A 14,501-nucleotide genomic window follows, 5' to 3' on the forward strand; every position below is an offset into this window, starting at 1 on the left:
CAGGCTGGCCTTAAGTGCATCTTATATTTGAAACTCAGAAACGTAGGTAACATTTTTCAAAGACATTTTTAAAAACTGTTTTTTCTTGCTCTTCTATTACATTTTATCTCCACGACCCAAGGCCTCTGTAGGGTTAATGTGGGTTAAGACATCACTGAGAAGGGGTGTGGGTATGGAGTGGGTGTTGCAGGTCCCCAGCCTTTCCTAACAGCCTTGCATGGCTAAGCTGCTCTACAGCCTGCCAGTAGCCACCCACAGCTGTCCACAGTGCCTTGCTGCAGGTGATGCCTCAGGGGACCCTGTGAGGATTTAATGTGGAGAACAGTTCTGGAGGGAGAGCTCCCTGAAGCTGGGGCCTGGGAGTGGGCCAAGAGCAGCTTCCTGGTGGGGAGCCCTGCATTCCCCCTCCCGCCTTCTACCTCCTACTCTTCCAGTGGCTCCTGAATTCCAGCCTTAAGCAAAAGGCCGCTGAGCCCCCAGCACCTGGCAGCTGAGGACCAGGACACTTCGGTGGGCCAGCATCCCCAATGCCAGAAGTCAGGTGCTCTGGTCTCAGAGGGTGGAAGCAGGATGAGTCAAGGTCTTGCTGAGCAAATTTGTGTCTTCTAACTCTTTGGACATTTACAGCAATTCTTGATGGATGGCAAGATTTTCACAGCTTTTGGGGAAGTTTTAGGGGACCAGTTTTATTTTCCTAGCATCATCTTAACGACTGTTTGGTTTGTTTCTGCTGCAACTCCTTGCTGCTGCAGCTAGCGCGATGCGAGGCAGAGAGGGGACTCTCCAAGGGCAGAGAGACAGAGAGCAAGCAGAACAGCACGGGAAAACGAGAGGCACGGAGGAGGGAAACTGAGGGTGGAGGGACGCCCTCATGCCCACAACCCCTCACCCCTTTTTATCAGAGTGGAATTGTTGTAAATATCAAAAGAATCAAAGAAACAAAATCAGCAAATCGTTATTTGGTGAGGGGAGTGCAGAGCCACAGAGAGTGCCCTGAAGGACACGGCACATGCCAGCGAACCAGGGATTGGGTCGTGTCCCTGCCCCTCTCTTCACACCCATAGGGCACTGCCAGGCCAGCGTTTGAAGATAGCATATTGCTCCGCTTAGGATGACAGGAAAGGGGGCATGTGCAGGCCTCTGCCCGGCTCAGCTGCTTTAGCAAAGGCTTGGAGAAGGACACAGAGAGAAATTTATTTGATCTGCAGATGGCACAGAGCTGGTGACCAACAATTCTGATTATCAAATCGAGTTACAAGATGATCTGGACAAACCTGAGGTGAGCTGAATCAAAAATTAAAGTTAGTGAGAAAATATACTTTAAAATTTGCATTCAAGGCCAGGCACGGTGGCTCATGCCTATAATCTCAGCCCTTTGAGAGGCTGGGGTGGGAGCATGGCTTGAGCCCAGGAATTTGAAATCAGCCAAGGTAGCATAGTGAGACCCTGTTTCCACCAAAAATTAAAAAAAAAAAAACCAAGCAGGGTGGTGCATGCCTATAGTCCCTGTTACTTGGGAGGCTGAAGTGGAAGGATCACTTGAGTCCAGGAAGTAGAGGCTGCAGTGAGCCATGACTGCATCACTGCACTCCAGCCTGGGGACAGGGCAAGACTCTATCTCAAAAACAAACAACTTGCATTCAAGCCAGAAAACCTCACAGGTGCCACCTTCCTGTGTGCCCTTGCTGCTTGTGGTTTACCTGACATGGAATTCATTCTAATTTCCATCCAGAGTTTGGGGATCTCCTGATCTCCATGACAAGACTTGGAGGCACCCTGGGGAGTGGAGTGAAAAGATCAGGGGCCCTGGCCCGAGCTTTGCCATGAACTAATGCTACATAAGGGACTGGGGACGAAGGGCATGACTTTTACTGGGCCACCCCAATAGATCAGGGACATCACATATGTAGGATTTAATTTCATGCAACCATATCTTGAGGCAGCTCTTAACACTATTCCCATCTCCAGATGAGTAACTGAGAAACTGCAGGACAACACCTATTTGCAGCTGCTACGTGTTGGAGTGATCTGTTGTGTACAACAGAGAACGCGTCCAGTAGGCTTGGCTGCACTTTCTTCCCTGCACCACACATTTTCCCTAGTGAGCTGTTTCATTCCTCCAGGCTTCAGTTTGAGCTAGGTGGTCATGTGAGTCTCTGTCATGGCAAGAATTAGATCACAAGGGCTGGTCGTGGTGGCTCAAGCCTGTAATCCCAGCACTTTGGGAGGCTGAGGTGAGATGATCACTTGAGCCCAGGAGTTAACAGACCAGTGTGGGCAATGTAGTGAGATCCTGTCTCTATAAAACATAGAAAAAATTAGCCAAGTGTGGTGGTACGCATCTGTAGTCCCAGCTATATGGGAGGCTGAGGTGGGAGGATTGCTTGAGTCTGGGAGGTCAAGATTGCAGTGAGCCATGATCCTGCTAAGGATCAGCCATGATCCTGATTCCAGCCTGGGTGACAGAGGGTGACAGAGTGAGACCCTGTCTCTAAAAACATGGCTTCTCAGCTGTGCCTGTATGAAGGGCTTCGAATTTCAGCTGCCCCTCAGTGAGTGCTATTGCCTGAGCGTTGGTGTCTCCTCAAAATGTATATGCTGGAATTTAATCCTCAATGTGATGATATTAACAAGCAGGACCCTTATAAAATGCACTCTCATAAAAGAGGCTGAAGGGAGCTACCCTTCCCTTCCACCAGGTGAAGTTGCAGCAAGAAGGCGCCGTCTTTGAAGCAGAGAGCAAGCTCGCACCACGCACTGAATCCAGTAGCACCTTGATTTTGGCGCTTCTCAGCCTCCAGAGTTGTGAGTAATATATTCCTGCTGTTTAGAAATGACCTAGTCTAAGGTATTTTGTTACAGTAGCTGAACAGACGAAGACAGTGAGGATGACAAAAAGACACATGGGATATGAGGCTGCCTTGAAGAGGGGCTCACTGTGAAAGTGTGGGTCACCCCACTTGAAAAACAGCAAGCTAGTTTTTAAACTGTTTTGTAGAGATGGAGTCTCTCTTTGTTGCCCAGGCTGGTCTCAAACTCCTAGGCTCAAGTGATCCTCCACCTTGGCCTCCCAAAGTGCTGGGATTACACACGTGAGCCACTGTATCCAGCAGTGCATGCCTGTAATCCCAGCATTCTGGGAGGCTGAGGTGGCAGGATTGCTTGAGCCCAGGAGTTTGAGACAGCCTGGACAACATAGGGAGACTCTCAACTCTATGAAAAATAAGAAACTTAGCCAGTTGTGGTGGCATGCACCTGTAGTCCCAGCTACTCAGGACATTGAGGCAGGAGGATTGCTCGAGCCCAGGTGTTCAAGGCTGCAGTGAGCTATGATCAGGCCACTGCACTCCAGCCTAAGTGACAGAGCAAGACTCTGTCTCTGAAAGAAATGTATTTAAAGAGAAGAGTAACCAAGGGCCCTGAGAGAGACTGAAGGACTGGGTGGGGATGACTGCCCAGGTTGGGGGGAGCTGGGGATGAAGGGGCAGGGCATGGCATCTGTCACCACACACATGAATGACCACAAAGAAGATGAGAAACTAGACTAGTTTGTGCACCTCCTGGATCTGCACTGGAAAAGGTGGGTTGATGTTCAAGAAGAGCAACAGGGCCTTGGGATAAGAATACATTTTCTGAAGAATGGAGCTTTTCAACACCAAAAGGCAGGACGCTTTGAGCAGCAGCTCCCATCCTCAGGAGAGCTCGCAGGGCTGACTGGATGGCAGCAGCAGGAGGGGTGTGTTGAGTGGATTCACCTCCCAGCTGCAGGGCTGGAGGATCACAATTCTTTCAATTCTGCAACTGAGCCCAGTGTTGGGACTCTCGGTGGTTTTGCTGGTCTGGTCTAGGGTATCTCAGAAGCAGGGAAGGTCTGATTCCCGAGAAGATTTTCTCTTAACAACGTCTCACTGCTTGTCACAGTACATAAAATTCCTCCCTTACAGATGAATACTTTTAGGCATTAAGTCCAATCTTTAAGAGTTCCCTGGTAGACTCTAAATGCCCACGAGAGGAGTGCCTTCTCTGGGGGATCTCTTGCCAAGGTCAGAGCCTGAGCTGAGTGGGGATCTTGAGGAGGGCGTCAGTGCAGGAGGTCCTGCTGTCTCCTCAGGGGTCCTATCTGTCCTTGACATATTTTCATTTCATCATCATTCATGATGATCTCTTCCAAACAAAAATCTTCTGTGGCAATAAAGACAAATCTCCTCTTTTGCGATGATGGCTTGAAATCAAAAGACATCTTCCTGGCATGCAACCTTAGGGTCATAAATCTGTTTCTCAAACTGGGGACGTGCTGGCATATTCCGGGAGTCCTGAGAATGGCTCCCCTTGACTCGAGTCTGGGAGCCCTGGACCCGGGGTGAAGGGCGTCAGTAGAAGCAGATAGGGAAAGAGCATGAGTGTGGAGTCAGACAAGGGCACTAGATCTTGGCTCTGCTACTTTTAAGCTATGTAAACACCGTGGGCAGATTTCTTAATCTCTGGGGACTCTTCATCTGCAAAATGGGGGTGCTAACATAGACTCTGTAGGTTCATCACTGACAGTGAGAGAAGTCAAGGAGTCCAAGCACCAGCAGAGCACCTGGGACACAGAAGGTGCCCTGGGACTTCCCACGTGTGCCCCCATGCATGGGTCACCAGGGCACCAAGATGTGATCTTGGCAGGGCAGAGCCTAGGGCAACCAGAGCCTCAGGCTGGTCACCTCCAGCAACCCTACAGACATCCTAATTTCCCACAGTGTGGGAAACACCAGGAACCGCGGAGGTCCTCCTTAAGGGGCCATTATCACAGCCCAGGCCTGCTGTACCCTGGCTCAGCTGACCTCCCCTGCTTATGAGGGCGGTGACCTTGCACTGCTCAGAGTGAGAAGCCTGCCAGCCCCTCGACTCACTCAGCAGAGCACCTAGAAAACTGGATCCCACTTGTGAGAGGCAACCATGTTTCTCTTCCTCCTTCCACATGAAAACTTCACCCAGAACTGTTTGTTTTTTGAGACAGAGTCTTGATCTGTTGCCCAGGCTACAGTGCAGTGGCACAATCTTGACTCACTGCTACCTCCGCCTCCCAGGTTCAAGGGATTCTTCTGCCTCAGCCTCCTGGGTAGCTGGGATTACAGGCGTGCACCACTATGCCCGGCTAATTTTTTTATTTTTAGTACAGATGGGGTTTCACTGTGTCGGTCAGACTGGTCTCAAACTCCTGACCTCGTGATCTGCCTGCCTCAGCCTCCCAAAGTGCTGGGATTACAGGCGTGAGCCACCGTGTCCAGTCTACACCCAGAACTGTTTAACGAGATTTTTCAAAATGTACTGACATGAGCAAAGTTTGTTACTTTTTTTTTTTTTTTTTTTTTTTTTTGAGGCAGAGTCTGGCTCTGTTGCCCAGGCTGGAATGCAGTGGTGTAATCATGGCTCAGAACAGCCTTGACCTCCTGAGTTTAAGCGATCCTCCCACCTCAACCTCTTGAGTAGCTGGGACTACAGGTGTGCATCACCATGCTTGGCTAGTTTTTAAACTGTTTTGTAGAGACAGAGTCTCTCTATGTTGCCTAGGCTAGTCTCAAACTCCTAGGCTCAAGTGATCCTCCACCTTGGCTTCCCAAAGTGCTGGGATTACACACGTGAGCCACTGAATCCAACCAAAATGTTACTTTTTAAGAAGGCTTCAACTACATAACTTTAAGAGAAGACATGTATTTATGGTTCTAAAAGTCATGTTTGTCAAAAATGTTTTAAATAAAAAAAAAGAAAAACAAACATATTTTCATGAACAGTAATGTTTGTGCAAATTCAAAGGTACAGAAGAGAGTAGGTCGTCAAAGTTCTTTTTCCTCCTGCACCATTTCTCACACATGGGCTCAGCGGGGTGTCTCCCTCCTCAGTCACTAAACTGGCAGGGAGGTTTGGCATCAATTTGGCCTGGGGAGTCCTCAGGATGACCCACAAGTCCAGATAAATGAAGGCTTGCTTTCCAACCAGCAAAGTCGATGAGGAGAGAGCCGAACGCCAGGCTTTCCAGCTTACCCAAAGTAGAAGCAGCTTGTGCCCTTGGAAGGGAAGAAGCCAGCCTCATCACCCAACTCCACCCAGTGCCATGATCCCTAAAGGGCCCCTACACAAACACTCCTGGGTCCCATCATTGAAAAACACCTCTCACACAGGAAGGGTCTAATCACACACCTTTTTTCATTAAAATGCCTCTTGGTCGGGGTTCTGGGGAGAGGGGCATTCAGGCTATAGGGAGGGACGGTCTCTCTCTGGGTCTCTCTCTGAGGGTCTCAGCCTCCTGCCCCTGCCAAGACCCCTCAGGTTTGGAGGGCCCAAGCAGAGCCGACCATGTACACAGCCCTCCTGGTCCTGGGAGAGGTGCATTCTGGAAGGCAGGAAGGAGTCTGTTTCTAAGTCCCTTTCTCAGCGCCATCCTCCATCAAGGTGGTCTCCAGACCTGACATGTGTTCTGTCTTCCCCCATAAAATCAGGCTCAGGAGATGGTGCTCCTTGGTTCTGGAAATACCCCTCCCTGCGATCTACCTGCCTGGCAGCCTCTGTGCCTCCCGCCTCCAAGCCTGCCCTGACTTACTGGCACACAAGGGCGTCCTCGTCCAAGAGGGCTTCTTGGGCACACGAGTTGTTCTCGTCCTCGTCTCCAGTGATCACCATCACAAGACCCAGTAACAGGGCTGCTGTGACCAGCCTCATTGTCCAACCCATGGGCACCTGGAACAGAAGGAGCTTTAGAGCAGCTGGATCCCCTGCAGGGGATTTCCTGCCAACTACCTGTGCCCCCCACCCCAGGGGCCCACTTGGCAGGATAGAGACCTCTGGTTAAGCACAGGGAGAAAGGCAGGCAGCTTCCAGGGCTCCGCAGCTAATCCAGTCCACCACCCGGACACAAGTACTTTGGGAGGACCTGGGCCTCCTCCAAGTTGGACTCAATGTACATTCCTGGCAGAGGCCCCTCCCCCTGGCAAGACACAGCTTTGTTGTCACTCTTGTCCTGGCTGCCAGGGCAGATAGCAGGCTGCGAAGTAGAAGTGCTTATATAAGCTTCTCAGTGCAGCTCCTCATCCAGTCCCTGCTCTTGGCCTGGGGATGGTCAGCTGGCCAAAGGCCAGCCTGCCCCTTGGCTGTAAGGCAAGCCCGGGGAACCGGTTAACCCAAGGTTCAGGGCTAGGAGTTGTGCTGTGCCCCTCAGACCGGCTCTGCCTCTCCTAGCCCCCATTCCTCCACCTGTCTCCACAGCCTGTGAGCTTCCCCAAGGTGGAGGTGGTTGGACACAGTAACCCTGTGTAGGAGGGACTGCTGCAGTGGGTGGGGGCAGGCGCACCCCAGCCCGAGGCCAGCTCCGAAGGGCCAGCTGAGGACAGAAGGGTGCGTCTGGCTGCACCTTGCAGCTGTGCTGAACTCAGCACTCTCCCAAAATAATCGTCTCTGGAGAAGGAGGTCTGGGGAGCTGCTTGGGGCTCAGAAAGGGGTGGCCTGCCCCAGCGCTGCACCGGGAAGAAGGGGAGCTGGGGACTGTCGCCTGCATTCCCTTAAGGAACAGTCCTGCCACCAGGTGCACGTGGGACTCTGGTTAGAGCCTGAGTGGGCAAGGAGAAGAACAAAGGCGGCTTGCCACAGCCTCTCCAATAGCTCTGCTCTCTGCTCTCTGTTTCTCAGAGGCGGGGGTGGGAGAGACATGCCAGCAACTCAGGACTCCTGGCTTCTGCTCTGAGCTCTCTCTGGATGCTGGGGAGGCCACTGCATCTCCCTAGAACGCACCACTTTTCCTTTTCACAAACAAGTAAAATAATTCCTGTCACCGTGGTGCCTTGCTAAGGAATATGAGATCATCGCTGTAAAGTACACGCAGCTAGATCTTTAGAGAAACTACTTTCAGCATAGTCTGCTTTCTGGCTTAATTCCTGCCTCCAGGATCCCAACCTGTAGCAAAAAGCCCCTCTTTGGGGCTACATATTAAACACATTTCTCTATCATTAGGCTCCCTGAAATACAACCAGGACTCCCCTTGCCCCCAACCAGAAAACGTATTCCCAAGATCTCCCCTACTGGACAGAGTCTAATAGTAGCCTCCTTACAAGATCATTGTGAGAATGAAATCAACCAGGTTAAGCCCTCAGTAAGGTGCCTGGAACATAGTAAATGCTCAATAATTTATGAATAGTCTAAGTATTCTCTCACAGATCCATCCATTCATTCATTCCTTTGCAACCCACTTCACTTATAGGCATTAAGCACCTCCCATGTGCCTGCCCCATGTTGGGCCCTGGGGTATAGGTTGAGCATGGCCTTGTCTGCATGCAGCTCACAGGACAGCCACAGTCAAGGAGATGCTGCCAGAAGGGCTGCCCAAGACCAAGAAACTCATCTTACAAATGGCATCCACTAGAGAAGCCTCAACTTTCCTGGGTGTCAACTCTTTTAGCACAGTGATGGTGGCCTGGAGGCAGGGAGAGCCCACAGTGCAGGTTGCTGCTGTTGAGCCCACTTCCAGTGGCAGTTCTTCCTTATTCCACGTGCCAGGCACTTTTGTCTCCAAATCCTCATGCCAATCCTTGGAAATAGGCACTATTATCACCCCATCTTATGGAGGAGGAGATGGCACAGCGACATTAGCTAAAACCTGATCTTGTTCACCAGGAAGTGGCAGACCTGGAATTTAAACCCCAGGCTCTGGTTGAACCTGTTGAAACTGGGTTGAGTCCATTGAGTCCATGCTTTTTTTTTTGAGACAGGGTCTCACTCTCATCTCCCAGGCTGGAATGCAATGGGGTGATGCCGGCTCCTGCAACTTCTGCCTTCTGGGCTTCAAGGGATTCTCCTGCCACAGTTTCTCAAGTGGCTGGGACTACAGGCACACCACGGCTCTGGCTAATTTTTGTATTTTTTGTAGAGACAGGGTCTTGCATTGTTGCCCAGGCTGGTCTCGAACTCCCAGGCTCAAGTGATCCACCTGTGTGCTCCCAAAGTGCTGGGATTACAGGCATGAGCCACCACACCCAGCCCAGAGTCCACGCTCATAACCACCTGGCTCCACTGCACTCTATAGCTGCTCCATTGCCTCTTACTCACTCTCTCTACATTCCTTTTGTTCTTGGGAGAAGGACCCCCAGAGTCCTCCACATGGACCACAATGCCCTGCGAGATCAGACTTTTCCTGTCTCTCTAGCTGACTTCCTCCTCCTCTCACATGTTACCTCTGGCGGGTTCCTCAAGCTCCTTTCTATCCCAGGGCTGTGATAGGCACCGACCCCACTTCCTACCTTCATTAGGGGGGTGGGTAGCTGAAATGTCATTTCCTGAGAGAAAGTTGCTCTGATCCCTAGCATCCATCAGATTCCTTCTATAAACAATCAGAGCACCTCACTGCTTTCTTCATTATTCTTATATAGTTGTAATAAATTATTTTGTAGTTATTTGCTTAGTGATCGTTTCTCCCTCAATCCCCCAGCCTATAAGCTTCTGGGAGGCAGCACGGAGACTGTCGAGCATTCTGAGCACCTTACGTGGAGTATCTAGAGGTTTAATAAAATTCTTGTTTAAGTGCATAACACATGCCACTTCCGTTTCTGATCATCCTTATTTTCACTTAACAGCTCATAACTCTGTGTAAACATCAGTAGGAAACTAATCACTCAGGTTGGCCCTCAGCCCTGGATGCCTTTTGCTTATTTATCTAACCTTCTGTGGCTTGTTTTTTTGCAGAGAGATCTGGCAGAATGCAGTGGTTCTCGGGATTTTCAAACCCGATCTTTCTCTTGGGGATTTTCAGGACTTTGATTCATATGTGAAATCTAAGATCTGAAAGCCGTGTTCAAGCTTGCGGAGTGACCATTCTCCCTCCCCATCACCAGCTGGTTTTGCTTAATTCTCTCACCCTGGAAAGTCCCATTGCTAGATTTCTTGGTGCCACCCTTGAAGTCCCCCTCTCTTCCTTCAGTTACCTGGGCTGGGACCACCTCCAGACACCACCATTCAAGCCAAACCTGTGGCTTCCAGAGACACATTGGTCCCTCCAGCTACTGAGATCTGTTGAACCACTGCTGCTGAAACTCTCCTTCTTACCCCTCCAGGCCTCCTGTGCCTGACACCCTCCAATCATTGCCCAGGCCTCACCTCCTTTTTCTACCCAGACACAGACTCTTGTTCTTTCTCTCCCTCCTAAACCTTTCCACGTAGGCCCTCTGGAATCTCTGAACTATAGTGAACAAATCCCCCTGAATTTTTTCATTGATTCCTAATAAAAAATTAATTGAGATATAATTCACACATAAAATTCACCCTTTTTTTTTTTTTTTTTTTTTTTTGAGGTGGAGTCTCGCTCTGTCGCCCGGGCTGGAGTGCAGTGGCCGGATCTCAGCTCACTGCAAGCTCCGCCTTCCGGGTTCTCGCCATTCTCCTGCCTCAGCCTCCCGAGTAGCTGGGACTATAGGCGCCCGCCACGTCGCCCGCTAGTTTTTTGTATTTTTTTTTTAGTAGAGACGGGGTTTCACAGTGTTAGCCAGGATGGTCTCGATCTGCTGACCTCGTGATCCGCCCGTCTCGGCCTCCCAAAGTGCTGGGATTACAGGCTTGAGCCACCGCGCCCGGCCAAAATTCACCCTTTTAATATGTACAATTCAGTGGGTTTTCGTATGTTCACAAGCTTGTGCAACCATCACCACTACCAAAGTACAGAGCGTTTTCATCAACCTAAAAGAAGTCCTGTACTTATTAGCAGTAACGCCCCATTCCTCCCTCACCCCGGCCCCTGACAGCCCTAATCTATTTTCTATCTCTATGAATTTGCCTATTTTGGACACCTCTACCAACGTTTTCCCCTCCCTCCTTTCCAACCTCCCTTCCCATGGCCACTTTCTTGGACACTGTCATCACTACAAATATTAAATCCCTAAAATATTAAATTCAAGCAGTTTTTTTTTTTTTTGAGACGGAGTCTCTGTCGCCCAGGCTAGAATGCAGTGGCATGATCTCAGCTCACTGCAGCCTCTGCCTCCTAGGTTCCAGTGATTCTCCCGCCTTAGCCTTCCAAGTAGCTGGGATTACAGGCACGCACCACTATGCCCAGCTGATTTCAAGTAGCTCTTCTGATCACCATCTCTTCTCCTTCCTCTACCCTCTTGTTACTTCTCTGCACTTAGTCTTTCATTTGATTCTAAACTCTGGTCCCTTGACCATTCTCCTTTTTCCTTACCTATTCTGACTACCTTCCCTTTGGTACCTGGGTCTTGCAAACCTTTGTACTATTCACTTGCTAACATCTTCAATTTCTTCCCCCTTATCTTCGCATTGCAGCTGTTGGGTGCAACTTCAAATTTGGACCAGTCCAGTGATCTGGCTACTCCGTCATGCAATCCTGCTCCCACTCTACTCTTAGTATCCTGTGCCTTCTACAGAGCCCAGGGTGGGGGCCCAGGCAGCATGGGGGAAAACATTGTGCTAAGTGAAAACAGCCAGTCGCAAAAGAGGACATATTGTACGATTCCATTTATATGAAATGTCCAGAATAGGCAAATATATAGGGACAGAAAGTAGACTAGTGGTTGCTAAGGCTGGATGTGGAGGTGGGGTAAGATGGGAATGAGAGGTATGGGATGATAGCTAAAGGGTATGAGGTTTCTTTTAAAGGTCATGAAAATGTTCTGAAATTGACTATGTGATGGTTGCACTTATCTATACATATACTAAAAACCACTGAATTATACACTTCAAAATTCATGAATTGTGAGATATATGAAGCATATAGCAATAAAGCTGTTTTAAAAAATCATCCTGGGGATGTCAGCAAAATGGATGACTAGGAAGCTCCAAGCTCTTTTTCCCTCATGGAAAGCTAAACAGACACAGAGAGAGAGAGAGAGAGAGAGAGGGAGGGAGGGAGGGGGGGAGAGAGAGAGAGAGAGAGAGAGAGAGAGAGAGAGAGAGAGAGAGAGAGGGAGGGGGGGAGAGAGAGAGAGAGAGAGAGGGAGGGAGGGGGGGAGAGAGGAGAGAGAGAGGAGAGAGAGAGAGAGAGAGAGAGAGAGAGAGAGAGAGAACTGGCTGAACTAACTTTATAGGAGCTCTGGAAAACAGCCAAAGGTTAGAGCAGCCAAGTAATGCCCAGTCAAGGAAAGCCTCCTTAACTGCACCCTGGGTGAGAAATGGAGACCCTGTCTCAAAATTTTTTCAAAAGCCTCCTTCAAAATAATAAGAATTTTTCCAGACACAGTGGCTCATGCCTGTAATCCCAGCACTTTGGGAGGCTGAGGTGAGCAGATCACCTGAGGTCAGGAGTTCAAGACCAGCCTGTCCAGTATGGTGAAACCCCATCTCTACTAAAAATACAAAAATTAGCCAGGCATGGTGGCAGGCACCTGTAATTCCAGCTATTTGGGAGGCTAAGGCAGAAGAATCACTTGAACCCAGGAGGTGGAGATTGCAGTGAGCCAAGATCGCACTTGTCAGGTCTCTGAGCCCAAGCCAAGCCACCGCATCCCCTGTGACTTACACTTCTTTGTCCAGATGGCCTGAAGTAACTAAAGAATCACAAAAGAAGTGAAAATGCCCTGCCCCTGCCTTAACTGATGATATTCCACCACAAAAGAAGCGAAAATGTCTGGTCCTTGCCTTAAGTGATGACATTACCTTGTGAAATTCCTTTTCCTGGCTCATTCTGGCTCAAAAAGCTCCCCGACTGAGCACCTTGTGACCCCCCTACTCCCGCCTGCCAGAGAACAACCCCCTTTGGCTGTAATTTTTCTTTACCTACCCAAATCCTATAAAACTGCCCCACCCTTATCTCCCTTCGCTGACTCTCTTTTCGTACTCAGCCTGCCTGCACCCAGGTGATTAAAAAGCTTTACTGCTCACACAAAGCCTGTTTGGTGGTCTCTTCACACGGAGTGCATGACAGCACTACTGCACTCCAGCCTGGGTAAGAGAGCAAGACTCCGTCTCCAGAAAAAGGTTGGAAATTTCATTTTCTTTCTACCTTGTTCCACCTCCACTGCCAGCAGTATTGGTCTGGAGATGGTAGCTCAAGCCCTAGTTCTCTCCCTTAAACTTAAAGAAGCAGAGCTAGACTCATCATGTGCAATGCTCTAATCTGTCTGGGGTCTGCCTACAGGACTAGTCTTGCTTTGCCTAAGGGAAAAGGGGCAGCATTGCTCATTAAAACAGCAGAGCAACTACAGACCTTCAGACACTGAAGACAAAGATTACAGATTGAGACATACAATAGACCATCTAAGGCCCCAAGAAGCTCAAGGAATTTCGAGTAAAATAAACTCAAAGAGACCTACACTGAGACACATTAGAATCAAACTGTTGGAAGTCAAAGACAAAGAGAGAATTTTGAAAGCAATAAGAGAGAAGACTCATCATGTACAGAGATCCTCAATAAAATTATCAGTCAATTTATCAGCAGAAACTTTGAAGCCCAGGGGGCATTGGGACAATATAAAGTACTGAAAGAAGAAAAGTTGTCAATTAAGAATTCTATGTCCAGCAAAAATATCTTCCAAAATATTAATAAGAGAGAAATTAAGAAAGTCCCAGATAAACAAAAGCTTAGAGAGTTGATTACCATTAGCGCTGCCCTGCAAGAAATACTGAAACTAGACCTTGAGGTTGAAATGAAAAGCTGTGGTAAGTTGAAACTAGGTGAAGACATATATCAAGACCTTTGTTTGAGGTAAACACACAGACAAATAAAAAAGCCAGTATTATTGTAATTTTGGTTTGTAATTCCACTTTTAAATACAGGATGTCTTAGTCCATTTAGTGTTGTTATAAATGAACACCTGGGGCTGGACAATTGATAAAGAGGTTTATTTGGCTCACAGTTCTGCTGGCTGGAAGACTGGGCAGAAGAAAAAAGCCTTGGCCTTTTCTCATTTTAGAAGGGAAAGGAAAGCTGGAGTGTGCAGAAATCACACAGTGAAATAGAAAGCAGGAATGAGAAATGGGAGGTGCCAGGCTCTTTTTAACAACCAGTTCTCATGGAACTAATAACGTTGGAATGCACTCCCCTGGAAATGCATTCTACTCATGAAAGATCTGCCCCCATGACCCAAACACCACCCATTGGGTCCCACCTCCAACACTGGGGATCAAATTTCAACATGAGATTTGCAGGGCACAAATATCTAAACTATAGCACAGAATTTAAAGACAACGAATAAAATAATTATAAATCTATTAGTGGGTATATAATATATAACAATGTAAACTGTAACATCGGTAACACAAAATGGGGGGGCATGGAGCTGTATAAGTAAAATCTTTGTATGCAATTGAAGTTAAGTTAGTATCAATTCAAATTAGATCATTATAACTTTAGGATGTTGTATGTAATTCCCATGGTAACCACAAAATGTATTTATAGAATATACACAAAAGGAAATGAGAAGTGAATAAAACATGTCACTACAAAAAAATCAACTAGATGTAAAGAAAGGTAGAAATGGAGGAAATGAGGGACACAAAAAGCTGAAAAGCAGCCAGATACAGTGGCACAT

General features: G+C 48.5%; 1 protein-coding gene across 2 annotated transcripts in view; it reads right to left on the bottom strand.

Moving 5' to 3' along the window:
* Positions 1-14,501, bottom strand: part of PEBP4 (phosphatidylethanolamine binding protein 4) — a 225,954-nt gene that overhangs the window by 204,623 nt on the left and 6,830 nt on the right. Inside the window, exons 1-2 of one of the 2 annotated variants that reach the window (XM_033228531.1) lie at positions 6,820-6,929; positions 6,581-6,717 (exon numbers count right to left, since the gene is read on the bottom strand). In XM_033228531.1, the coding sequence (XP_033084422.1) occupies positions 6,581-6,711 (131 nt within the window). In that variant the 5' untranslated portion in view covers positions 6,712-6,717; positions 6,820-6,929. Of the gene's footprint in view, positions 1-6,580; positions 6,718-6,819; positions 6,930-14,501 lie in introns of those variants that run through there. The other variant, XM_033228542.1, reaches the window with a different exon arrangement.

Source organism: Trachypithecus francoisi, unplaced genomic scaffold (genome assembly GCF_009764315.1).
Source record: "Trachypithecus francoisi isolate TF-2019V2 unplaced genomic scaffold, Tfra_2.0 Contig01440, whole genome shotgun sequence".
Lineage (NCBI taxonomy): Eukaryota > Metazoa > Chordata > Mammalia > Primates > Cercopithecidae > Trachypithecus > Trachypithecus francoisi.